The following is a 27634-nucleotide window of genomic DNA, read 5'->3' on the forward strand; positions in this document are numbered from 1 at the left end:
GTGAAAGACTGCAGTCATTCCTCACTCTCAGCTCTGTACCTGCAGACTCAATGAGCCGTCCTACGCTGCAGCAGGGCCAAAGCCGTGCAATTTCTCAGGCTTACTCAGCCTTACTGCGCCCCTGCAGCAGCAACAGCACCCAGGGCCTTGTAGAGCTGGGACTCCACAAAGTCTACTGTAACTGCCACGCTTCATGGGAGGAAGGATTGGACGATGATGCCATAACTGTCACCATGGCAGAGGAAGTATGTCTGCGACAGCAGAGAACAGCAGTTGTGGAGATGACAGGCTCAGCAGAATTATTAAGAGGGAGAAGTTTCTGTAGGCGCTAACGACCTGAGACAATACTTCCTGATACTTTGACCCTGTTTAGTTTATAGCAGTTTTGGTTCAACACTTTGGTTCAGATAGAAATGAACCAACATTTATAAGTTTCAGTAAAATTTTGTACCGATATGAACCTCTTCGGGGATCAATCCCAATAACTTATCAAATGCAATAAAATCCTAATAACTCCTATGATACCTAACTTTTCCAGAAGCACCTCCAGTTTCTCAAAGGTTTTAATAACTTAATGACTTAACATTTACAAGATTGAACTGCAAGTTTTGTACAGATATTCCTACTTTCCAGATGATGAACAGCATCAGTTTGGTAGTCCACAGATAAAGGCCCAATTTTTTTTATGAATTATTTATGACACTTTAATAGCTATCAGATCAATTTCTGTAATATTTGGTGTAGCCATTCATGTGCATGATCCCCAGATGTGGAACTGCATGAGTTTGGTGATTCCCAGAATCTTTGACTTGCATTTTTGAATAACTCTTGGATGTATTTCTGCAAAATCTGGTGTTGCAATTTCCATTCATGGTTCCCAGATGATGAACCCCCATGACCAATGTGATCCCAGACTTTTCTAAAAGCATTTGTTTTTTCAACTAAAGATTCAGAGAGATATACTACAATTAGTCGTGAAATTTGGTGCAGCCATTCACATTTCTTCCTCAATGAACTGCAACATCACTTTTTATTTAGCATCAACTCGAGACAAAACTTTTATCCTCAATGTGATTTTGTGTTTGAAGCCAAGTTTCAAATGTTAGCATGTTTAAAAGCTAAGATGAGGAAGTGTCTCATGTGAGTGTTCTCAAAGTCACGTTAGCATTTGTTTCAAATCACCAGTGTGTCTGATTACAGCTCCTCAGAGCTGTTAGCTTCTCTGGCTCTTGTTTTAACCTGTGAAACAAAGTTCTTGTTTACTATATGACTCCACTGATTTAAAATGTACGTAACATCATTATGTAAGTTTACTTTATCTTAATCATAGTCCTGCTGGACCTTCAGGTCCATATCAGCTCCAGTGCAGTGTGCAGCTGTGATAGAGTGTACTTGGGGCCCAGTCTGTCCATAGGTAGTGAACGAATGGACGGAGTGAGATAATGAAATGCAGCACCAGAGTCCAATGGGGTCATCTTTCTTGCTTTCTGCCCAGATCCTGGCTGGCTGTATTTGTCTTTGTCCTCCCCTCTATGGGCCATGATGGATAGTAAAAAGAATATGGCTGATGCTGAGAGTTTTTCTTCTTTTTTAGTGTCTTCTTTCTTTTTTCCCGATCACCATTAGTGAAGTGGCGAAGTAAAGGGCTGTAGAGATGAACTCTGTGAAATTCAATCATGGGAATTGAAGGTTCGGAGGCGTGAGGTCTTGGCCCCATGGGCAGTTTGAAGATTGCTTCAGATTAATTAATGTCAAAACGTAGAGGGTGAGGCTGTAGAGGACAATTATGTATGTGACTGCTGGGCATGGTGTTTGCCATTCAGAGTAAAAAGAGCAGTCTACTGATTTTTACACGGTGTTAAAAAGATATTTTATTCCCAGTCAGTCATTTTGAGAGGCCAGAAGCAATTTAAGTGCAGATAAAGCAGGCGAAAGCTACCCATGGCTAAATGGATAGAAAATAAAGCCACTTATGTAGGTACTCAAGGCGCAAATTATCCTGAGGAGCCACGGTGGGAAAAACTACCATTGTCTCCTGAGCATTGTAATCTTCTGAAGGCAGACCTGTAGTTGGGGGGGTACCACCCAATTAACACATTTATTTAATTTATAAAGCTTGTAAATGTCCGGTCACAGCACATGAGACTGTGTGGCTCTCTAAGATTTTGGTTGGGTTTGTAATAACCCTGCCTCACCATGGCAAAGCCTTAAGCTAAAAATATAACTCTCTCTGCAAAAAAAACATCCCTCTGCAGCTGCAGCTGTTTACACATCCCTCTTCATTCTCAGTTAAAACGTACATCCTGTATTAAGCAAACAAATAAACTGTACATTTCTCACAAGGGACTGACGTGATTTCTCACAAACTCTGACCAAACCTTGCGACAGGAAACAGGAATAAATTCTCCCATTTCTACCTCAGCAAAAGCAATTTGTTTCTTTCAGCCCCATCCGGAGTGTCAGGTAGACTTCACTGGCCTCTCGCCACACGCTAAAGCTCTCTGTCAATACACACACACACAAGGATGTCCTCACTGACTGATGCTATTGAAACATTTGATTTATGAATAAGCACATCACCACCACACACTTATTTCCAGACATGCATGAAGTACCTTGTATCTCTGTCTCTTCTCACTCTTGAATGAAAAACCCCAAAGCAGAGTTGAACCCTGGGAGCCTTTGACACCCAGGGAGTGTCTATTTGTGTGATCCGTGATGCACTCTGAGCAGGTGTGCACAGGAAATCAAGATTGGTCTTTTCGCAACGTTGCATTTCCATCTCCGGAGTTTTGGGAACCTTGATTTATGCGTGCACCTCAGGTCTGCAGAGGGAAAGAGAAATGTCAAAAAGCTGTGGTGCTTTCACAGTTTACTAGATTAACAGATATTCACAGTCTGAAGACACCGAACATCTTTGGAGGAATTGTTAAAGTTTAATTTGATTATATATTCTCTGCATGTAAGCTCCACATTGGCTGAATTCAGATTTTTTAAAATAACTTTAAATAGGAAAAGTAATCAGCAAGGTGGACAACCGGAACCAAAAATACAAATAATTATAGCCCCACTCAGAGATATGATTGTTTCTTATTATTCCCAGCAATATAGGAGCTGTTTATAATGAGCGTGCAATCTGGCACAGAAACTCATTAGAAAGAAGGCTCCATTGGAAATACAGACATCCATCATGTCTGTCTGGATCCTTTAAGGGCCAACTGCGAAACTAAAGTAGCACCTTACCCATTCTTTGCTTGAGAAACAAGCTTTGTTGATGAGCTAGAGGATCCCTGGACGATTGTTTTTGCCCCACTTTGGACGAGTGATTAATTTTAATAAGCCTTTTTTACATTTCGAGGTCAGAAGTCAATGCCTCACCAGGCTTTAGAGGAAGTTGAGTTTGATATTCATGTTTGTGCATCAAAGAAGACATAACTTCAAGTCATGTTGGGGTGACGAATTACCTGCGAGTATGCTAAGACAGACTTCCCTCTGAAGTTGTCTGAAGAGACTCTGCCTGCTGTTGGAGAGAGTCCAGCTGTCTTGACACAGCCGATCGGAAACCGTCAAAACGGCATTACAAGATGGAAGTAGCTGCTTGTTTTCAAGGAATTCAGGCCACTTGGAAGAAAGGAAGAAACTCTTTTGCTTTGGCTTTGAACATTTCTCTTTTTTCTACCCACCTCCCGATGTCACTTTCACCTTTTCCCATTTCTGAGGCTTTCCTCTGGACAAGATGAAAGCAACTGTCTGAACACTTCAGTCAGGGTACGCTACGTACTGAGACAGCTCATGTGAAGTAAAGTGCCTCTAAAAGCAAGAATTCAAAGGAGAACAAGAGACTACCAACAGTTTATAGTGGTTTAATGGTATTGGCCAGACTGCTTCTGCACTAGATTGAGAAAGCATTATCATAATGGTGGAGAAGGTTTTTAAAAACAGCATACTTGATGAACAGAGAGGTTTTCCTGAGTTAACCAGACAAAAGGCGCTGCTTTAATTATGTGACTTTATTAATCAGTTCTGTTTACTGGAAATACCCAAAGGTGGTCAAACTCTTCCCCTGATGAGAGCTGCTTCCAAAATCATAAAGTACTGACTTCATTTGCAAAAGTTAAACATTATGTTAAACTGGAATTTTTACGAAAATGATAAATAAATAAAGATTTGTCTGACAGCTGCAAAGCTGGCACAACATGCTGTTCTTCTATCAGTGTTCATGGAGCCAGTGTGGTGTTACATCTGTTGGGCCAGATAAAAGAAAATCAAACCATGCACGATGTTACCAACCACACACACATCAAAGTGAAGTGTTAGCTTCTGTGAATACATAATTTCATATAAAAGTAATCTTTGTATTATTCATTGTTAAGGGTTTTAAAGTCTGTAATAACACAGCTGTGTTAAATACTTGATTCTGATTGGTCAAAACCCCAGAACAACAATCATCAATTCTCAGACACGACCTATCAAGTCAATCTGCATCAAAAAAAAATTCACATTTCTCCTCTGCCTGTTGGCACTGTGGTAAAACTGTTTAGTATAGAATAGATTTGAATTGAAATGAGACATATTAATTTAAGCCACAGAAAGTAGTCTGTCACATTCCTCCTCTGCCTGTTGACACTGTGGTAAAAACATTAGTGTGGTCTCAGACTGGTCTTAATAGTGGGGAAATAATGACAGTTAGTGGGTACAGATGTGAGAGCAGCCTGAGGAGCTACTGGACCACAACCATCTCTGAGAGGGAAAAGTGGAGCAACATCCTGTCCTGCAATCCAGACAACAGTAGAGCTGGTGAGAGCATCTCTAAGCTGCTGATCTCTACAAAGTCACTGAAACCAGAAGAGGTAGAGAGAACAGCCACACTATTCAAAGCTGAGACATTTGACTTATTTATGTTTAAAGGTGTGTCAATGTCACAGTGAAGAAGGAGAGCAGAGATGTTAACGTGTGGCATGGATTTAGCCTAATGGTCAAACTGCGAGCCCATATAGCGGGCGGCCCGGGCTCCATTCCAGCCTGTGGCCCCTTTCCCACATGTCATTCCCCCACTCTCCCAGTTTCCTTATCTATCCACTGTCCTCTCGTGTCTGAATAAAGGTGTAAAAAAATCCCAAAATATTTAACTTTAAGAAATGTTAGCATTAACGTTACCATCAATTGAAATGTTCACTTTAATGTGAATTCTACCTCAAGAAGGGTAGTTAGAATCTGTTGTCACAGAAAAGTTAGCAACTAAGTCATTTTGAATCAATAAAATAATCTTGAAATGAATATGTTGTGTCAACTTGTTAATGTCTTTAGTCAGTGACAGAGTGAAACACCTGACCACCACTTTCTGTCCTCACCATGTCACCCTGTCAGGATTGTACTTTTCATAAGCACCTGTTTAATAAACATCACCCTTAGTGAATCATTTTACTTTAAGTGCCAACTGTTGGTAAGAATCATAGTAAATTTCAATGTTTTCGTTTAACAACTTTGAAATCAGGGGGACTATTTTATTAAGTGTGTAAAGAAATCATTTTTAAGATAACAGTTTGTGTTAACTTGTTTATGTCTTCAGTTGGTAGCCAGATAATAAGCAGGATAATATATAGTGGTGTATATTGTTATGCAAATTATAATCTGAGGGGGTGAGCATGCCTGGAAGTGAAACAGAGACAGCAGTATGTAGCTAGTGACGCTATGAGCTAAATGCTAACTATTTTTGTGCTTCTCCATCCAATAACAGTTGAAACACCTCACCAAAAATGCTAAAGTCAATAGTACTTTAAGGAAAGGATTCATCATCTGGGATCAATGATTGCCCCAACATGATTCTGTGACAACCCTCCCCTCTAGATTTCGAACATCTAAACAGCTGTTCAGATGTTTGAGTGTGGATTAGATTAGAGGTGGAACAGACAAACTGAACGACTGATTCACTCTGCAGGCAAGGATTGAATTTTAATTTTGACCTTGACAAGACTACCTGAGAGGATAAGTGTGAAATCAACTTTAAATTAATGTTATTTACAGATATGTTTAATCAGAGTGGGAAATATCATCCCCCAGCCTTCACGTTTTAAAGTTGGTTTAAACCCTGAAGCTAAATCAGTGAAATTGTATTTGCAGCTTGAAATAAATAGACCTGTTTGTTGCAATCTTCAATATTAGATCTTGAGATTTTTTTTTCCCTCTAGCAATAACAGCTTCTACAGCCATTAGTCATACATCCGCTTCTTCAGCACTCAACACCTAATGGAGATTGCTCCATATGTGAGACATTTCGTTAACTGATACCAGCAGGTGAACGGCATTCTGGTCTTCAGGAGCTGTAAAGGGAATATAGCTTCTGGGCTTTTTAAAGGTATTATATTGCTGTGTGAATCATGCAGGAGAGAGATCGTTGAGTATTACAAGCTGTTTGCTACAGATTTGAAGGATTATATAATTATTTCCTCCCGATCCATTATTAATTTAGACATCCGTCAGATGTCTGAGAGAGTCAACAGCAGTAACGAAGGACTGGCAGAGACATTCATTTTCAGGCAGAACATGTTCAGACATTTTAATTCACTTCCAATGCCCTGTATGGTGATAACAAAAGAGTTTGGATTCCACTTTAAGCAGGAAAATGCTAATTATTTCTTAATTGTATACTTGAAAGCTGTCCCCAAGGAAGGGCACTGATTTCTCAAGTGTGACATCTTGGTGAAGACTGAATAAACTGCTTTGTTGAGCCTAGTTCACATCTCACTTCTGCAACACGTGTTACAGTAATGGTTACACAAGGCCCAATCAACCCCCTGATTGATCGATTAATTGTGCAGAATCCATCAACGGAACCCTGCTGACTGACCCATGTCGCCCAAGGGATCGTGGGACTTGTGTCAACATTTCCCCATGCCATCTCATTCAATCCCTCTTTCTGGTTCTCTTCTACAGAGCGTGAAGCATGAGATTGGATTTACAGCGTAATGGAATAAAGCACATTGTTTCTCATCAGTGAGAGAGGAGGATAGAGCCGATAAAGCCTCTGACTCGGCCGGCTGGAAAGTTGATCAGAAGCTGCGCATACAGGAAGGAGGAGTTGTGTTTTTCTTGCCCTCTTGTTAACTTTGACTTCCTCCAAAAAACAGAACAACTTTGGGTTTCTCTGTGCTGTTGGTATTGATTTGCTCGGCTGTCTCGCTCTGCGTTTTGGAGGTAGAGCAGAAGTGAATAAAAAAGGTCATCAGCAGGAGATCAAAGGCCTGGATGTGACAGGTGTGGTGTTTCCTCCATGAAGCTTTTTGTGTAACTTGTATAGAAATAGACGTGATGAAACTCGTACTCCTCAGTTTAAGTCATTGTTGTGGCAGCTGTGATGTAGATTACTCCTCGTTTTGGCATTCACGCCATCCCAATGTGAAACTTAATCAGGAGGAATGAAATTATCTGCTTTTCTTTCAGATCTACAGTGTGTCCATTTTTCTCTTTCACTTCTCCCCTTTATTTCCAGTCACTGGCTTTCATTTACTGAATAGAGTGCCATTATCAGTTAATTAACTCTTATCTGCTCTACTGTTACAATAACACTTTCCTGTGACACACTGAAGCATAATCTGCTTAAGTCTCTATGTCTCCGAGACCATCTCTTACCCCAACTTTATTTTGGTTCCATATGGGCGAGGTAAGAGCAGAGAGAAGAACATCTATTTGTTCGGATTGAATCAATGAGAGTGGAAGGTCAGGCCGGATGTAATTAGTCAGAATCCTAATGACTTCTTTCGGAAATTGTCGCCGCCAGTCTGTCGCTCGATTTATGCTCTTGACTTTTGGGTTGCTCTTTATCAGGGTGATACTGCAGAAGTTAATCACTATCTCGTTATAGTGTACAGCGCAGGGATTGTGGCTGCAGATACCGCCGTGTTGAAATGATGTAATAATTACAGTTGGAATTAGCGTTTTGAATACGTTTTAATTGCATTGTAATGGGTCAGGCTTCTGTCCATACCTACGTAATGAGACATAGAGGAGGTAGAGTCTTCTACCTGGTGCTTTGTGTGGCTACAGCACAGAACAAGATGAGAAACAGGGAAGAGGGGACATTTTTCTCACAGAGGATGCTGACTTCCTTCACAGGACTCAGAGTTTCCAGCAGCTTTAAACCAGCTATTAACTTGTTTCATGACTGTGAAATCAGTAACTGTTCGGCCTCAGAAGACCAGGGGACTTAAGAAGATGGAAGTGAAAGCAAAGAAAGGACAAGTCAAAACCTCTATATTCTATTCATTTGAGCTGTGATAACACACACTGACTTTATTAATCTCATCAACAGGAACTGAATTGAACTAAATGGTTTTATTTCAGATCCTTTTCATCTCTTTGGGCTCAGATGAGGATCTGTTGGTTATACAGACATGGATGGTACAGAGAGAGTGACTCATAATAACTTTACTATCCTCTTACGCATTACAATTGGTGCAACAGTACCAGAAAGGAGTTCCACCATTAGTACGCCTTTGCACTTGAACATATAACCCTACAACATTAAATATATTGTATACAGTATATCATATTATAGATGTGCAGAAGCATGAGTGGCACAGCTTGTTAGCATACAGCAGGAGCTCCCTACACACCCACACACTCAGACAGCTCTGTTCCACCTTGCTCCAACACACATTACCACCGTCTCTCCTCCACTTCACCTCTTTTACTATCTCTGAGGAAATAGCAGAGGCAGAACAACTTCATCCCACCATCATGCCTCCATGTGTTACACATAAAAGACGAGAGGTAGCAGAGGCGTGAACATTCTGCCCTGAAATAGCAGGTTTCAAGAACCTACTGATTATCAGACTTTTCCTCCACTGATGTCACAATGTTTACTTTTTAACTAAAATGTCACATAAGTTAAAAAAAAAATGGATGAATTGCCAGTCTGTGTCTTTAGATGCACAGTGAAGTAGAGCTACTGACTTTGTCCAAGTACTGCAAACACCAGGCGTGCATTAAGCTATGGATAAAAGTCAGTGTATCTCCGCTACAGTAGGTGATGATATTCCCTTTCAGCTGCTTACCTTTTGACTCTCTTCTGGCTGACTGATTGCATCACACACCAAAACAAAAGACAAACAAGTTAGCAAGAGGCTAACCATTTGTATGTCAAACAGCGAAAACATGGATAACTTTATAGCTCTGTACCGTTTGTTTACGGTTTGTGTCAATACATCTTTTTACTTCTTCTTCTGTTGAGTTTTTTTACTATCCTTGGCCTTGGCCATTTTGGGGCAGATTAAGGTTTATACATGGAAGAACAAATCAAAACCTCAAACACCTTATTCATGTATGTTAATCTGAGAAATCAGACTAAGTGCTCAGTCTTAACATACATGTATACATCATGTATTCTAAAAGTCCAGTTTTAGTCCAATTAATGCGATAAATAGAGTTTTTAACATCATGTAAATGTACTGACATAAATCTGCTTTGAGTTGTTTGTTGGTGATCTTTTGACATTTCTTTTTTTTTTTCTCACCCAGCCAATACTTTTAAACAGACCAAATCTGACCTCACACCACACTCAACTGCACTATTTGTATAGAGCTTAGACGCTAATGTTAGCATGCTGACATGTTAAACGTTACACCTGACTAAAATTAGAATGTGAGCATGAATGTCAACCAAGCTGCAAAATGAAATCAATGCAGAAGTGCAAATAACTGCAGTACTTAGAATGTCCACTAGAGGCCGCAATTCCCATCAGGTCAAATGTTACAGAGCATATTTTTACTGCAAGATTAAACATGTTTACAGCCCAGCAAAAAAAGAAAAAAGTTTTCAATATGTCGCCCATTGATGTTACTGTACACACTTTTAGGGGGATGATGTTTTTTTAAGTGCATCCCTTTTGAGTTTATCAATGCTGAGGGAGAGAATGTCCACACGTGGAGCTGAGTCAACAGACAGTTGGGCTCATTGTAGCTAAGGCCACCTCAGCTCCACCTACTTGTGTGCATCAAATGAATGAATCTAAACTCAGGTTTAATCAGGATGTCCAATATGGCGTCTCCTGTCATTTGGTTTCAAAACTTCTATTCAGTAACGTCAGAAAGAAAGACTGTACAGACCTCGCTCTGGCTCTAACAGAATGTTGGACATTTGCCCATCACCCTTTTGTAAATTAAAGATCAGGGGGATTTGTGACTTAAAAGAGATAACACACGACATTTAAAGATTTCACCATGTGCCATTCGATTTCTCTGGTGACCAAACTTGAAATTAATAATTTGCTGCTGCCTTTGACTGCGTTGGAAATTGGCCACTGGATGCTACCATTATTTTTTAATTGTGCTAAAGGGAAAACGTCTAGATAGAGATTAGATGGAGTTGCATTGTCTGAACTTTTTAACTAAGTTTTAACTCACTAGATCTCTGTTAATTCAGGACAACAATACTAACATAATCACTGCTAATTCAGCAAGCATTGCAAAATTAACTGGGGCGCCTCCGCATTCACGCCCATATTGTCTAATATAATATTCTAAATAGATGAAAAAGGTCGACCAAACAAAGACAGGTGCTGACGAATCACGTCGTTTTATCTCATATCTTATTAGACTGAATCTCTCACATCAGCAGAGTCGGCCAACACGCCACATCAAAGACAACGTAGGAGTGGACGCGTCCATCCTAATTAGTATGATAGAGCACTGATCTGTGTGTGATCTAAGAACACAGGACACACAGGACACACATGCACACACACACACACACACACACACACACACACACACACACACACACACACACACACACACACACACACACACACACACACACACACACACACACACACACCTTGAGCCCATCTCTAATTCCCTGCTGTCTTTACACACAAGCTCCAAGTTTCTTCCTGGCAATGGAAGCATGAAAATCTTGGCACGTTAAAACTCATTAAAATACATAGAGGCTGATGTGTAAATATGCACGCACACACAAATCCCAGCTGTACTTCTGTGACATCCCTTCACGCACACAATCAACGGATATTTCCGGTAATGGTAGTGTGAGCAGCCTTGGCACATGAAGCTAAATGCTGCATAGTCAATGAACGTCTCAGACTGCCTGTCATTTTCAGTGGACTCACACTTCAAGCCTGTTAGTTGTTTTCTCTGAAGGGGCTCCAGTTGCTCAGCAAGAATAGTTTGGCTCAAACGTCAGGATTCAATTAAAATGTAAATTCTCACTAAGCTGATAAACGGGGAACAACAGAGCTCTCAGTTCCTGGGGCGCCAGGCAGGAGGCGTCTTTTAGCAAAAAAGTCTTAGAAGTTGTTGTGTTGGACAGCAGGTGAGCAATGAGGCCCGGCAGGCAAAGGGAGGAATTAACATAAGGTCGGAGATCGGCAGGATTCAGGCCATTCAGAGGGATTTAAAGCCTGGTCTAGTATCTGCAGTCCTCCTCACTTCTTCTCTCTCCGTGCTCGTCACGTATCTTCTGTGCATTGCACATCTTTGTCTGGCATATTGACAGCACCAACACAAACTCAATCTGGTCTGCACCTGCACTTTTGAAGTTTTTCTTCAAACTGTACAAGCAGAGAGGCGTTGTTTGCAGGGAGCTGACACACTTCTACAACTCATGGCAGTTTCAGGGAAAGTCACGTCAAACCCAATACCCTATGGGGCAAACGCAATACTTTGGAACACTGAATCCAGATAAGAATTACTTCATTTTGGCAAGTGAGGTAAATATTTAAAAATATTTTCTGCATCAGTTCTCTGGTGAGGGAGGTTGCAGGTGGCCCAGGGGGAGAGAATTTCTTATTTACATTTTCATCATCCAGACTGAGCATGTTGACATATGTTATGAACCCACGTACCTGGTGGACAACTTTCCATTTGGGGAAACTTTAAGGAATTAGAAGTGCTATACACACACATATAGAACACTATGCTCGCAGGATCAAGACTTGTCACCCAAAGTTTTCAAAAGTTGTATGGGAGTTAGAGGCATCCAATTTCACGTCACATCCTGTGCAATCATCAGGCATGGGAGGCAGACACCTTTACTATTTTTTGAGAGAAGGCTTTTATGAAGACTTAAAGTTAGGGCTGGCTTAGTCTTGACTTGGACTGGCCCCTGGTCATGCTGCTATAGGCTTAGACTACCGGGTGACTCAATAAATTAAGCTCCTGTTCCCTTTTCTCTCCGATATATGTTTTCATCCATGTCCCATTAAGTCAGGTTACTTACTTTATACTTGTATGGAGTTTGCATCATCCGTTATCTTATGAGCAGAATTCTGGCCTGCCACCCAAAGTTTTCAGACATAGTATGGGAGGTAGAACTTTCAAGTATCACGTCACCTCCTGTGCAATCATCAGGCACGGGAGGCAGACACCTTTACTACTTTTTCAGAGTAGGCTTTTATGAAGACTTAGTTAGAGCTGGCTCAGGCTTGACTTAGACTGGCCTTTAGTTATGCTGTTATAGGCTTAGAGTACCGGATGACTTGATACACTAAGCTACTGATCCCTTTTCTCTCTATTATATGTTTTCATTCATGTCCCGTTAATGCGTGTTACTTAATTTATACCTGTATGGAGTTTGTATGCTCCCTTATCTTATGAGCTGATGTGGATCATTGTAACAGACCACCTGTTGCCAGCTCCTCGGCTACAATGATCATTATTAGCCATATTAATAATAGCATTACTACAGTAATTAGTGATATTATAAGTCAGGATTCTACTGTTGTTATTGACTCGTGTTGTGGTTATTGCTGTGAGTATGTCTCCATGTCTCTATGTCTCTCCATCTACCCCTCTTCTCAACTTATCCAGCCATGACAGATGGATGTCTACCAATGAATCCGGTTCTGCTTGAGGCATCTGCCTGTTATAATTATTAACCCTAGAAAGAACACTTGAAGAACTCTATGTCAGAGGAACATTAAGTATGAACAAATCCATCATTTAATGACAAATTCTTCTGATTAAAAAGTTTATATGGTGACTTCAGCATCACTGCACTGACACACATGCCTGTCTGCAGCAGGTGTTCATCCTTTTCCTCTGACATTCAGACATCCCCACTTATCCTGTCATCACACGGACACAGGAGCAGGCCTTTTCATGCCCTCTAGATTATATCTGTTGTGTCAGGCCAAGGAGAGATGATGCACCTGCTTATCAAGTAGCTGGCACTTGATGGTGTTGAAGGCAAGTATGGACAGAAGTTGAAAAACACCACTCACACTGTTTCAGCTGTAAAAACAAGCCTCTAAAAACACTCCTTCCTTCATGAAACATTGACTCTCTGATTGATTACATGCCATCTTTTCTGATATATCAATGCTTCTGATAATTAACTCGTAGTAACTGCATGCTCATTACCTGATGATGATCAGCTCTAGAGAAATTTGGATTTCTCATCTAATAACCAACAGAGCTGAATGTTTTCTTTCATTAGTAGTGGAAGTCAAATCAAATTGAGATTGAAAATGTGAAAATACTACATTACGGGTGACAGGTTATGAATTTACAACCCCAAATCCCCCAAATTGATTGATTAAAAAATGAATTTTGTTATTTGTAAATCATTTAAAGCATATATTTAACTGAAAGTAGTGCAAAGACAACACATCAAATGTTGAGGCTGAAAATTGTGATTGTTTTGTCGAAATAAATCCTCATTTTGAATTTGATTCCAGCAACATGTGTAAAAAAAGGTTGGGACATAAAAAACAAAACACTGATGAAAAAGTAGTCTAACCAAAAAACAACTGGAGACACATCTTTCAACGACCAAGGTTAATCTGCAACAGGTTAGCAACATGACTGGGTATAAAAGGAGGCTGAGTCTCTCAGAAGTGAAGATTTTTGTACTGAGAAATCTCTGTAAAGAACAAGGCTGAAAACCAATATTGGGCGGCCTTGATCTTCGGGTCCTCAGGCAGCACTTTGTTAAAAACGGATGTGACTCTGGAGTGGAATTCACTGCATGGGCTCAAATTCACTTCTAAAAACAATTGTCTGTGAGCACAGTTTGTTGCTGCATCTACAAATTCAGGTTACTGCACACTGCAAAGAGGAAACCATATATAAACATAATCCAGAGATGTCAGATACATCTCTGGACTTGAGCCAGTTTAAGATGGAATGAAGTAAAGTGTAAAACTGTCCTGTGGTCTGATGAATCAAAATCTGTCATTCTATTTGGGAATCATGGACACAGCATCCTCAGCCTTAAGGAGGAGAGGGACCAACCGGCTTGTTATCAGCACACAGCTCAAAGCCAGCATCCCTGATGGTATGGGGATCATAAGAGTCCATGGCATGGGTAGCTCACACATCTGTGAAGGCTCCATTAATGCTGAACAATATCTACAGGTTTAGGATCAACATATGCTGCCATCCAGACAATGGTTGTTCAGGGAAAACCTTACATATTTCAGCAAGACAAAGCCAAACCACAGTCTGCACGTATTACAACAGCATGGCTCTGTAGTAGAAGAGTTCAAGGCCTTAACTAGTTTGCCTGCATACCTGACTCGTCACACATTGAAAACATTTGTGCAACATGAAATGAAAAATACGAAAAAGAAGTGTTCTCCCTTTTTTCTGACATATTTTAGATTTGTATCTCTTTATTCCACTAACTGTAGTTTAAGCAATACCTGAGAAGCTTTCCTTTCGTGGAGCATCAGCAACTGAGAAATGATTGCAATGTGATGAGTAGCACTAACATTTATTTTAAAATGCCAGAAACCTCTTCTTCAATTGTTAAAGATCAACTAAAATACATTTGTAATATTTCCAATTATTAACATACACTAGTGTCAACAAAATGTACAGTGTGTGAGTAAATGTACTTAAAAGTACCTGCTTTCAATGTGATCATTCAATACTTGCAAATATCATATGCAGAGAAAACAGAAGTCAATGTTATATTTTGACAACATTTACCAATCAAACTTTATTTATTCAGAGCTAAATCCCACCATACATTGTCTCTTTCCAAACAGAGCAGGTATAGACTGTACTCTATGTTCTATTATTAACAAAGACCCAACATCAAGACAGGATAAGATCCAGTCCCATCTTACAGACAGGACTCAGTCTGATCTCATCTTAATCCATCATGAGCAGAGCACTTTGCAGCATTTAGCAAGTTACAGTGGCAAGGACAAACTTCCTTTAACAGGCAGAAACCTCCAGCAGGACCAGACTCATGTTAGACACACATCTGCTGAGACTGAGTTGGAGAGAGGGATAGAGGGAGATGAAGAAAGAGAGATGATAGTGGTGAGATGGATAGTAGTAGTTGTATCCGTTGGCAGGTCTGTAACAACTGATGATGATGTTAACCTTTGTAAACATGGCTCTCCTGGAGGAAATGACCATCTCTGCAAACAAAGAACAGACAAGAGGCAAGTCTACACTTTATTGATTGGGGCCCAACTGGGGCACTGACTCAGGCAGCAGTGGTATGAAGTGTGCACCCACATGAATGAGTAGCATTTATTTACTGTTTCAGTGCAACTAAAGCATTGTAACGGAACTACCTAAAGATATATACAGTGGGGTAAAACAGTATTTAGTCAGCCACTGATTTTGCATGTTCTCCCACTTAGAAAGATGAGAGAGGTCTGTAATTGTCATCAGAGGTAAACTTCAACTATGAGAGACAAAATGAGAAAAAAAATCCAGGAAATCACATTGTAGGATTTTTAAAGAATTTATTTGTAAATTATGGTGGAAAACAAGTATTTGGTCACCCACAAACAAGCAAGATTTCTGGCTCTCACAGACCTGTAACTTCTTCTTTAAGAAGCTCTTCTGTCCTCCACTCGTTACCTGTATTAATGGCACCTGTTTGAACTTGTTATCTGTATAAAAGACACCTGTCCACAGCCTCAAACAGTCAGACTCCAAACTCAACCATGGCCAAGACCAAAGAGCTGTCCAAGGACACCAGGAAGAAAATTGTGGACCTGCACCAGGCTGGGAAGAGTGAATCTACAATAGGCAAGCAGGTTGGTGTGAATAAATCAACTGTGGGATCAATTGTAAGAAAATGGAAGACATACAAGATCATTGATAATCTCCCTCGATCTGGGGCCCCACGCAAGATCTCATCCCGTGGGGTCAAAGTGATCATGAGAACAGTGAGCAAAAATCCCAGAACTACACGGAGGGACCTGATGAATGACCTGCAGAGAGCTGGGACCAAAGTAACAAAGGCTACCATCAGTAACACACTACGCCGAGAGGGACTGAAATCCTGCAGCGCCAGGCGTGTCCCCCTGCTTAAGCCAGTACATGCCTGTCTGAAGTTTGCCAGAGAGCATATGGATGATCCAGAAGAGGATTGGGAGAATATCATGTGGTCAGATGAAACCAAAATAGAACTTTTTGGTAAAAACTCAACTCGTCGTGTTTGGACTGTGATGCATGAGGGTGGAAACCTCATGCTTTGGGGCTGTTTTTCTGCAAAGGGGACAGGACAACTGATCCGTGTTAAGGGAAGAATGAACGGGGCCATGTAGCGTGAGATTTTAAGCCAAAACCTCCTTCCATCAGTGAGAGCATTGAAGATGGAACGTGGCTGGGTCTTCCAGCATGACAATGATCCCAAACACACCGCTCGGGCAACGAAGGAGTGGCTCCGTAAAAAGCATTTCAAGGTCCTGGAGTGGCCTAGCCAGTCTCCAGACCTCAACCCCATAGAAAATTTGTGGAGGGAGTTGAAAGTCCATGTTGCCCAGCGACAGCCCCAAAACATCACCGTTCTAGAGGAGATCTGCATGGAGGAATGGGCCAAAATACCAGCTACAGTGTGTGCAAACCTGGTGAAGACTTACAGGAAACGTTAGACCTCTGTCATTGCCAACAAAGGTTATGTTACAAAGTATTGAGTTGAACTTTTGTTATTGACCAAATACTTATTTTCCACCATAATTTACAAATAAATTATTTAAAAATCCTATAATGTGATTTCCTGGATTTTTTTTCTCATTTTGTCTCTCATAGTTGAAGTGTACCTCCTGATGAAAATTACAGACCTCTCTCATCTTTCTAAGTGGGAGAACTTGCAAAATCAGTGGCCCACTAAATACTTTTTTGCCCTTCTGTATGTGATTGATGGTGGTAATATCTAAGGATTATGATAAATGTAGCTTTTAGCTGCGTATGAGTGCTCGGGTTTGTCTGAGTGCGTGTGCAATGGTGAAAAAGCTGGAGTAGTATCACGGCAGGATGTTAAATTACAAGTTACAGCAAGCGGACAAATAACTATTATGTATTAGTGTTCTGTACCTGTATATCCTGTAACCAGCTGTAATTCTAGGTTTACATGTTTTGAAAGCTGAAGAGATGACTGACAGTAACCGTTTGGTGGCCACAAATGACTAATTTGTGCCCAATTATATGTTGTTAAATGTCAACAGAAGGGCTCTGTCCTTTTAAGATAGATGTGTGAAGTAGTTTTCTACAAATGTAAGTACCAACAAAAGAAAGTGTGCTACATTTCAATGCAAAGAAAGCTACATGCAACACAACCCAATAGCGGATTTTAAAACAAGTTTCATCTCTGACGAGGCAAATAACAAACCATAGTTAAGGGTTTTGGGGTGACCGATGAAATTTCCAGCGGGGCATGCCATCCCTCTGAACATGTCCCTTACTGTAAATGCATATTTTATGCTGTAATTAACTGTATTTTGCTGCCTCACACTGAACCGCACCACACTTAACAAAAAGAGTTGAAGGTGCTCCGACAGAGAAATGAAGAAATCTGTCAGCAGTTAAACGACCTGCAAAGCTCATTACCGTTCCCTCTGTTGTGTTATGCCAGCTCTAGCGTCCTCGCACAGGAATGTAATCTGTATTTTTTACAAGATGAAAATTTAAACAGCATGAAAAATTTCTTTTGGTCAGGCTTGATGGTTATGTTAAATGATTCTGAGGTGGGAAAGTGGTAACAGACATGGTTTCGACACCTTATCCATCCTCACCCATGACAGGAATGTGCTTTCCTGCTGAATTCAAAAGGTGGGGCGTTTCTCCACGGCCACCGCGTGCATACCACCCTCTGAATGCGTGTCAGCTGATAGGTAGTGCAGCAATATGAGAGGCTTGAGAGTGTAATACATCTTTGACGAGACAACAGAGGGTAATTGAGCCGTCAGTTCTGTCTCAGACGACCTCGAGGACCTCAATAATCTTGGGAGGGGTTCAGTGAACATCCTTGAGGAGGGCGCTCTGTGTTGTATCTATTATACAGCTGTTTATAGAGAGATGTAATGATTAGTGAAGCTGCTAGCATGATGGATAGTTGCAGCTTTCCAAAAATGCAAATACTTCCCCGGAAAACATCAATAACTTGATGCAAAAACCAGCACACTGCATAGAGGAGTGACGAACAGGCTGCTGTGTGACTGTATTCAACACTGACACAACATAAAGTCATATTTAATTACATGAATCAATATATAAAAGCTGCAGTGTTGATGAATCCCCTCTTTTAAACATTTAAAGTGGTGTATGTATAACTGCCTCAGAACAATAAATGACATAGGCTTGGTGATGAAGCATGAGTGTGCTACGGCATGCTAATTCCTTCCTTAAACACCTGCTTTTCACCATTAATAACATTAGAACCACTGCATCTTGTATCCACGCCGCCTGTAGCTCAGTGTCAATTTTTCATGGGTATCTTGTTTTTTTAATTGCCTCCCAAGTCACCATTTATCAGATCTATTTCACATGCAGCATTTTGCTCAGGTCTATAATCAAGTGTACGTATATGCATTGTGATTGTTCCAGCTCGCCTCATTTGTATGCAGCTAAGCGTTGCACCAGCAGAGACGCTCAGATATGAAAAATGAATGTCCTTGAGTATCTACTCTGCTGTACATTCTGCAGCAGGGCTGTATGATTGATCCTGATCGAGCCCAATTATTTTTTCCATCAAAAGTGTGAAACTTTGGAACTAATGTCAATACATTTTCTGTCCCAAAAAGGGCTTTTTAAAAGACATCAATATGTACTGGAGTAATAACCTACAGCTCAGTTCATGTTGGTGCAGCAACAGGTGCCGGCTGCTCATACACATGGGGAATGAAGTAATCATTGGTGCAACACTGCTCTCTAGTGGCACATTAGAGATCTAGTGTGTCTATCAAAGGTGCCTCAAAACCAAACTCACATGCTCATATTTGTGTTTCAACTACACTTGGAGGCTGTCATCATCTGTTGTGTCCTCACTGGATTTCAACTGATATTAGAGATGGGGACTACATATATACAGAGCAATTATTAATTTAGCTGCTGCTCTCTCCTCTTAGAGTGACATGGAGTGAAGTCCTGGAGAGTTGTGTACGTCTTTCTGTTGTTACCCTCTGTTTTTTCTCTGTTTGCTATTGTCTTATATTAAAATTGAGGACTAATCTGTAATGTTCAATGTTTTATCTCTGTTCCCTTCTTAATAAGGATTATTTAAACTACTGTAATTATGTTGAAATTACATACAGTAACTTAAGTTTTATCCTGCATTTGTTAAATCTGAGTGACTTTACCAAAAGACCTCATAAGGCAACATTACAGTAGCACTGGCTGGTTCCGTGCTCGGTATTTCGGCAATAGGATAGCCACTTAAAATGTTCATAACGTCAGTTCAACAGCAGTGAATTCAACATTTTCAAACAGAAAGACATCACTTATTTTATTAACTCTCTTGTCCGCCAAGCTGTTTAAGTCAAATTTGTTCCTTTTGTTCCATTTGAGTTAAGGCTCCTGAAGAACATTTATTTGGTGTCGACTTTGGCGCCCCCTATCGATGAATCAGTCTTTGCTGAACATGTCCTGTTCATTTTAAGAAGTATATTTTTCACAACAAAAAATATCTCACCCTTTTTTCTACCAGGCAAACGTACACCGATCAGCCATGACATTCTGACCACCTTCCTGATGGACTTTATGCCTAACCATAACCCTTAGTATTTGTCAGTGGACTTTATCCCTAAACCTAACCGTCAGTGGACTTTATCCCTAAACCTAACCGTCACTGGACTTTATCCCTAGACCTAACCGTCACTGGACTTTATCCCTAGACCTAACCGTCACTGGACTTTATCCCTAAACCTAACCGTCAGTGGACTTTATCCCTAAACCTAACCGTCAGTGGACTTTATCCCTAGACCTAACCGCCAGTGTACTTATCCCTAAACTTTACCTTTGGGCTTACTCACAATTTATCCCATCACCCAACAGTCTCCTGATGAAACCTGGACTCCTCTAGACCTCTGAAGTTTTGTAGTGGTATCTGGCACCAAGACTTCAGAAGTAAGTCCTGGAAGTTGTGAGGTGAAGCCTCCCTGGATTGGACTTTGTTGTCCAGTTCATCCCACAGATGCTAGATTGGATTAAAGTCCTGACCTTGAACTTGTTGTCGTCTTCCTTAAGGCCACTTTTTGACATCACTCAAACCCATTTTTACAGACAAGTGAGCCTCAGACGCTTGTAACCCTGTTGCTAGTTCATATGTTTTCCTTCCTTGGACCTCTTTTGGTAGGTACTGAGCTCTGCAGACCAGGAACACCCCACAAGAGCTAAAGTTTCTGAGACAGTCTGACCCAGTCGTCTAGCCATCACAGTTTGGTCCATGTCAAAGTCGCTCACATCTTTACACTCGCCCATTTTTCCAGCTTTAAGGACATTCACCTACTCTTTAACATATCTCACTGAGAGATACCAAAGTGAAGAGATTATCAGGATTATTCAATTCTACTGTCATGGCTGATTAGTGAATATTTAATTAAATTTTTTTTTTTTTTTACAGTGTTATCTTTATCACATCCATAGTGGTTTCAAACACTAAAAATCTCTATAAACTCTATAAAATGATCAGTCTTTTTGCTGTTGGTCTTTTTTGTTTCGTAGGTCATGTAGGGACATCAGTTTGAACTCTAGTCTGATTCAGAAAAAAACTCCTCACAGGAGCGTTCGGTTTAAAAACTGTAACAGGAAGTCAAAACTCCTGATGGTGTTTGAAGTGTTTTGGTTACATGACCAGAGTTTGAATGTGAGATGAACTTTTATCTAAGCTGCATGTTGAAGGGAACACTGAAGAGATTTGACAAAGATAAGAATATGTGAATGTTTGCAACATTTGGGCTACACTTGGTATTTCCTAAGTGAACGTTAATCATCTACTCTCATATTGTTTTGTTTACTTGTCAATTGTTTAATTTTGTGAATTTTGCCTCAGTTTGCAAAGAATTGTTATGAATTCTTTACAAACTGCCTCAATGGAAGTGACACTGCAGTAACAAGGACTCAATGTAAATAAATAAACACATTTTAAAAACGTGTACTTAAACACGTAAAGTGACAGAGAAAAATGCTTGCTAAGAAACTACTTTCTACATGTTGGCTGATTGAAACTTCAGAGAGAGCTCAGAGTACTTTTGTTATGTTGATGAAAACTGTGACAAACAGTCCAGCGACGCCCATAATCAAAGATACAAGCTGGTTTAAAAAGCCTCAGGACACACGTAGTTGAAGGATACTCTGTTTGATTTTACTGGTCACAGTGAGGACTTCTATACAGCCCGTGTAAACATTAAGACTTCTGTGACTCTGGATGAACCCTGATGATGTCATCGAGGAGGTCTTAGTTTGACAGAAGTACATGAGAGACCCTGGGATACGCAGAGGAGAATAACTGGACTTTATCACGCTGGAGGAGTCTAATTAAAGACATTAATGAGCTGCATTGAGAAATGTAGGATTAAACGTTTGAGGAGCTTGACCCACATTAGAGAGCAGACCTTGGCCTCTGGTGCGAGATTTCATTTCTGGAATTCCTTTCGAGGGTGATCTGCTAAAAATAGAAGTGGATACAGTGTTTTAAAGCAGAAACAAATCATTAGCTCCACTCATTTTGAAACAACACAGCTGTTTGTCCTCTGTAGCAGAGGTTCCCAAACTTTTCAGCCTGTGACCCCCAAAATATAGATGCCAAAGACTTGCGATCCCCATTATTACTCAAAGTGATTTAATGTGGCTTCATTTAGCTGGTCTGGAGAAAATAAGCTTACCTACATGAGCATGTGTCTGTGTTTCCTGTGCTGTTTGGAATTAACCTACTGCTACTGATGCTTTTGATAATTAACTGTTCACTAAATTTAAACTTAGGAGTCATCTGGTAACAAAGAAAGGCAGAAAATTCATTACATTTAATCTACAATGGGTAAAATGTACTAATTCAATGTACTAATAAATGTAAAAAAAAAAAAACCTTATGGAAGACATCTCACGACCCACCATTTATGTCTCACGACCCCCCAGGGGATCCCCACCCACACTTTGGGAACCCCTGCTCTATAGTGAGTAAAAGTGACTTCAAGGTAAAGCAGGAGAAGTGACACTGGCAGTATTATAAACAACAGTTTAATACAGAAGATGTATTTCACCTGAAACAGACAAAAATAAACCCTCCACTCAACCCACAAAGCTACAGACTGGAGAGATCCGATATGTCAACCAGCATGGGAATGCACATGAAGTTAAACAGGACGCACATTCAGAAGAAGCCTGTAACACTACGGTGTAGATATCACTCATCGTCATGCTGCTGCTGTGTTAGCGAGTCCACGTTTGTACCGTGCAGCTTCTCTGGTGCATCCTTCAGATTGTTGAACCACAGCAGAGAGGACGAAGCTCCACGATTTGTCATCACAATATGAAGGATTATCTTTTAACAGTTTGAATTCTGACCCTCTTTTATGTACTTTATACAGTCTTCACTATGTTTGACTGTGATTTTTTTCTTGTACACAGATTATTGTACAGCTGAAACAAACAGGAAGGAAGGTCATGTGAGAGCATCTTCTTACAGTGTAATGTCCTGATTATGTGAAACACCGTAGATACGAAAAGCAAAAAAAGCACAGATATGATCTTTCTCAAAGCGATACTATTCCAGAAAACAAACAGAATAAAACACAAACTTCTGACCTCTACCAGCCCGTGGTAGGAGGACATGAAGATGACGAGGAAGAGGAGCTCAAACAGTTTTTGGTTAGACTTCATTTTGTGACAAAGAGGAAGGAACAACTGGGTTATGATGATGACTTATCAGGAAACACATAAAACACCACCCTGTAGATTTCTGTCTCATCACAGGCTCATTTTTTCTGATTCTTTAACATTTTCTGGATTGTTTAACATTTTAAAATATTCATCTCAATTTAAGCCTTTAGGCCGACAATTAAACTCATAACATCAATTTCTTACAGCCGGATTTACAGCCACAGAACACTCAGGACGTGCAAGGATTACATTTTTTGATGCACTTCAAAGGACCTTTTGCCCAAAGCCAAAACTTATCCAGACCTGTTCAAGTCTTCAGGCATATACGAGCCTCAAGGGATGAATCCACGCAGCAGATCATCAACATGAAGCGATGTCTTTCTTACTGCCATAAGGTGTTAATTTATTTCCCCATCTTGTCCTGGCTAACTTCCATTCACAGATCTAACAGGCACTTGAATTGCCTAATGTGCCAGTCTAATCAGTGTGATATATTAAACAGACCCGGTGATGCTAATGAGGTCATTACTTTTACATTTAGTGCATTCATTATCAAATATTTCTGTGGCGACAAACTTTGTCTTGAACAATACGTGTGCTGTATTAATGAAGCGTGGAGAGCGATAACAGTTTAAAAAAAGGCAACACTATTTATTTAATGTGCAAATGTATGCAGCAGTTTGCCCGTTATCTAATTAGACTTTGTACACAGAGGTTTTTCTATCACAGAATGGGTCTGTGTTCAGAAGAATTCCACACGCCGTGGATCACAGGAGAAGGAACGCAACACCTTCAAGCTTCTTCTCAATTCCCTCAATCAAGCTTTATGAATTAGACAACTCGCCTGATTCATACGGCAGTCACGTTCTTCTCGGGTCTCAGGTAATCGTGCAAGTGTTGGGAATCTGACAAATATCTAAAAATGTGATTGATCAACTAGAAGTTGAGCTCAGAGGTGAAATGATGTGCTCCATGTACAGAGGCGAGAGTGCCCATGGACTGAACTCCCACCCTTAACCATCCACTGCACATCATGCCCAATCTATTCCCTATTTTTGACTCTATCCCCAGTTCCTTCCCCCTATGAATGCATGAAAAGCCTTGATTACATTTTAAGGTAACACAAAGGACAGATAGTCGGGTACTACAGCTGAGGCCACTGCTGCTAATCTTACTGACCATTTCTTGGTATGTTTGTTGAATTTACACCTCGATGTACTGCACTGAATGGGACAGATAACCAGGAAGTGTTTGTAGCTGTTAAATACAGTCTGAAGGGACCTCCTGGTTGTGTACAGCTTGATGTCTCTCTGGAATTGACTTTCCATAGGTGCATCTTGGTTCCCTTAAGTTGTATCCATGTGTCCCTCGCTCTACATCTTAGTCCCTCCCGCCAGAGATGCATGGAGAGACGCAAGGAAATGAAACAAGGGAGGGAGGGATTAAGGAAATAAGTCTGGAGAAACATGGGATTCTATCAGTTGTGACCGTATGAGGAGAAAGGAGAGGTACAAACAGCAACTTCTAGTGTTGGAACAAAGAAGCCAATGTGTGGATGCGCAAACATGCTGCAGTTCCTCGACTGTCCACTTGAGGCAGTGTGAAGCCCAATGGTACACGCCCATCAAACATGTTTACAGCCTGGTGCAAAAACACATTTTCTGTCTTTAAACCAAGCGTCAAACTCCGGTCTCAAACGATGAAGCCAATGCGGGAGTGATATAAACTGCAATACATCGAGAATCCGCTTGAGGCTGGCTGCAGAAACACCGGAAACCACATAGATATGAATGGGAAAAAGACGATCTTTGCAGCATTAATAACCATGTTTACAGCCTGGTTCAAAAAACGGCTTGGCCCTACAACACTAATCTCTCTAATGGCACACACTGTACGGGGGGTGAATTTTTTTCTAACATGACGGTTAAGAAGATATTAAGATTATGAGTTTTGCCCAAATAAGGACATGACTGACGTGACTCCCGGTCGGGAACACACAGCCATTGGCTAAGAGACTCACACTACGTCACACTCTGCCTAGGTTAAGTTCCGCATTACCAATATGGCTGCTGCCGTCGATTTGCTTCAAAACAGCTCTCAGGAACAGATGGGTGACGTCACGGATACTACGTCCATATTTTATACAGTCTATGCTTTAAACCTAATAAAAAATGTGTGTGTGGTAAATTGTTTTTGGATTCATTTGTTTTGGTTGTACCAAGCTTAAGAGTGATACATCATTGGGCATATTTAAGGGCGTGGCTGAGTTGACCAACAGGTGGGTGCAGCGCAGCAAGGCTACAATCTCTTCTCAGCCTCTTTACCGGTTTAGTCGAAGTTAGCGTGAGTCAGCATTTCCAATATGGTGAACTCCATCTTTGGGCTTCATTACTCCTCTTCAGAAACTAAAGGGTGACGTCAATGAGACTACTTGCATATGTAACCTTTTGTCAGATTCCCTCTGTTAATCATTCAACAGATCAGTGTAACAGCGTTTGAGCCTCCCAGAGTGAGAAACACATCAGGGGAAAATGGCTGCCGTGTGAATAGGTTCTTGTTAGATCTGTGAAAGGTCGTGACTTCAGACAAGGAAACAAATAAAAAAGCACCTTTGATTTTTCTCTCTCTGCTAATGTGTCTCACTGATCCCCACTGGCCTCAGACGTCAGGGGTTTTCTCCTCATCCTAGCTGGGAGGCAGGCTCTGTGGTCCTGACTGAGGCACACAGGCTTGCTGATGTCGTCTGTTATTACCAAACTCATCAGGTGACCACTTAGTTTAAACAATACAAGGTAGAAAAACAACTTTAAAAACCACAGAATACACATGCAGAAACATTCGCACACACACACACTCGCATTCAAATAAACATCTCCTCTCGTGCAGAGAGTTAGGCTGGCAACGATCACTGAGGTTGAATGTAGGAAGGCAGTGCATGGAGAAGGCAAACTGGCATCAGGGATTGATTAAGCGGACCTGCTCTCTGGCTGGATCTCGCTGTGGCTCACTGGGCCGTCCTGCAGACTGATTTGTGTAGAGGGAGACAGCGTGTAGGGGGGCGGAGCTTCGTTCACACTGATGGTGTCTCCTCCTCCCTCAGAAATCAGAGGAGTGAGACGGGAGGGACGAGCAGCGTCAAGCTCATCGCTGTTTGCACACTCACTGTAGGGAGGAGGCTTCAGGTCGTCCTCTGAAAAAGAAGAAGAGAGTCGTTCAGCCGTCTGATACATTTACACTTACATTAAGGCTTTCAAAAGAATCCAGAAAACAACAAAAACATTGATGTTTACAATCTAGTCATTACACAAAGTCAGCCTTGTTTACTCTAATGCAGCAAACTACTGTTTCAAAACAGTCTTTCCAAATCCTCCCTAAGCTGGATCAACAACTGTGTGCTCCTCCATGTGACAAACTGAGCAGCAGATGAGAGTGCAGGACACCAATGTGCATATCTCAGATGTGTGAGAAACCCAGGAGGAGAGAAGGGTGTTAAAGTGTTACAAACCTGGAAAGTGTCCCTGAGACGTGGACTCTGCTGGATCCTCCTGACCGCTCGTGATGAAAACTTCTGTTTTGCAGCAACTCGCATACGTACATATCTTTTCTGGTTTCTAGTATTATCTTTGTTAAATTAGCTTCCCTCTCACTGGACTAAAACTAGGTTCTCACACTCTCTGAAGCTATTAGTGTGCGTAATGTCTTGGCCTGATGAAACCACTTTCACTGCATTACCTTAATGATTTGAGGTTAAGCACAGTTATCAATTGGAAGACAGTGGGGGGTAAAACAATATTTGTGAAACAGGATTTATAAGAATAAGGGAGTTACAATCTTGACTTTGTTTGTAGCTCAGGATTTATTGAGGCTCTAACATGTTTTAAGTGCTGATGTCTTTGCCAGTGAACATTTAACCACACACAATGTTTCCACTATCCTAATGAGCTTAACCAATTTTCTAAATTAGAAATGTGCTGATATAACTTGGTCTGGTTCTTTGGGATATTATAAAAGTTAATGTAATTGAGACAGTTGGCTGCAAATCTAGTCTACAGGAAATAGGAAAATGTTGAAACACAATGATGCAGAAGACAGAGGAGCCACAAGAGTAGAAACAGGGGCTGTTTTGGAAACCTACTATACTAGTAGCAGGTACTGATTTGGCTGAAATTCACTATGTAGTATAGGTGCATTTTGACCAAGAGTTCTGGGGTCTTTTAGCCCCCAGAACTACTTTCCCCTGAACTAAAAGGTTCCTGTGCCCTCATTGTTGTCTGCGTTTCAACTGTGGGCTGAAGTCCCGGGTAGATTGTGCAAATCAGACCAGTGAGGTATGGAGAAAAAAAAGTAAAGGCAGTACACCACCAGACCAGTAGAGGGCAGTAAAACAAAGACTAATGCCATTCATCAACCATAGTTAGCAGGCGGACAGGCAGGTATCATTATGAGCAACACAACAGTTAGCCTGTTAGCATGGAAGAGACTCAGCCTGCGCTGTTTTAGATGGTGCTATATTTCATCACAGATGGATTCACTGAACCAACACGTGAGAGGAGATAAGC

At 40.9% G+C, this 27634-nt stretch overlaps 1 protein-coding gene across 4 annotated transcripts in view; it reads right to left on the minus strand.

Annotated features, from left to right (window-relative positions):
• Positions 1 to 1803: 1803 nt before the first annotated feature.
• The window catches only part of si:dkey-118j18.2, a 40400-nt gene continuing 14569 nt past the window's right edge, over positions 1804 to 27634 (minus strand). For 2 of the 4 annotated variants that reach the window (XM_034706239.1, XM_034706238.1), the window contains exon 5: positions 22418 to 26265. In XM_034706239.1, coding sequence (XP_034562130.1) covers positions 26042 to 26265 — 224 coding nt within the window. In that variant the 3' untranslated portion in view covers positions 22418 to 26041. Of the gene's footprint in view, positions 2826 to 22417; positions 26266 to 27634 lie in introns of those variants that run through there. The other 2 variants (XR_004634515.1, XM_034706240.1) reach the window with 2 other exon arrangements.

Source organism: Notolabrus celidotus, chromosome 17 (genome assembly GCF_009762535.1).
Source record: "Notolabrus celidotus isolate fNotCel1 chromosome 17, fNotCel1.pri, whole genome shotgun sequence".
Taxonomy (NCBI): domain Eukaryota; kingdom Metazoa; phylum Chordata; class Actinopteri; order Labriformes; family Labridae; genus Notolabrus; species Notolabrus celidotus.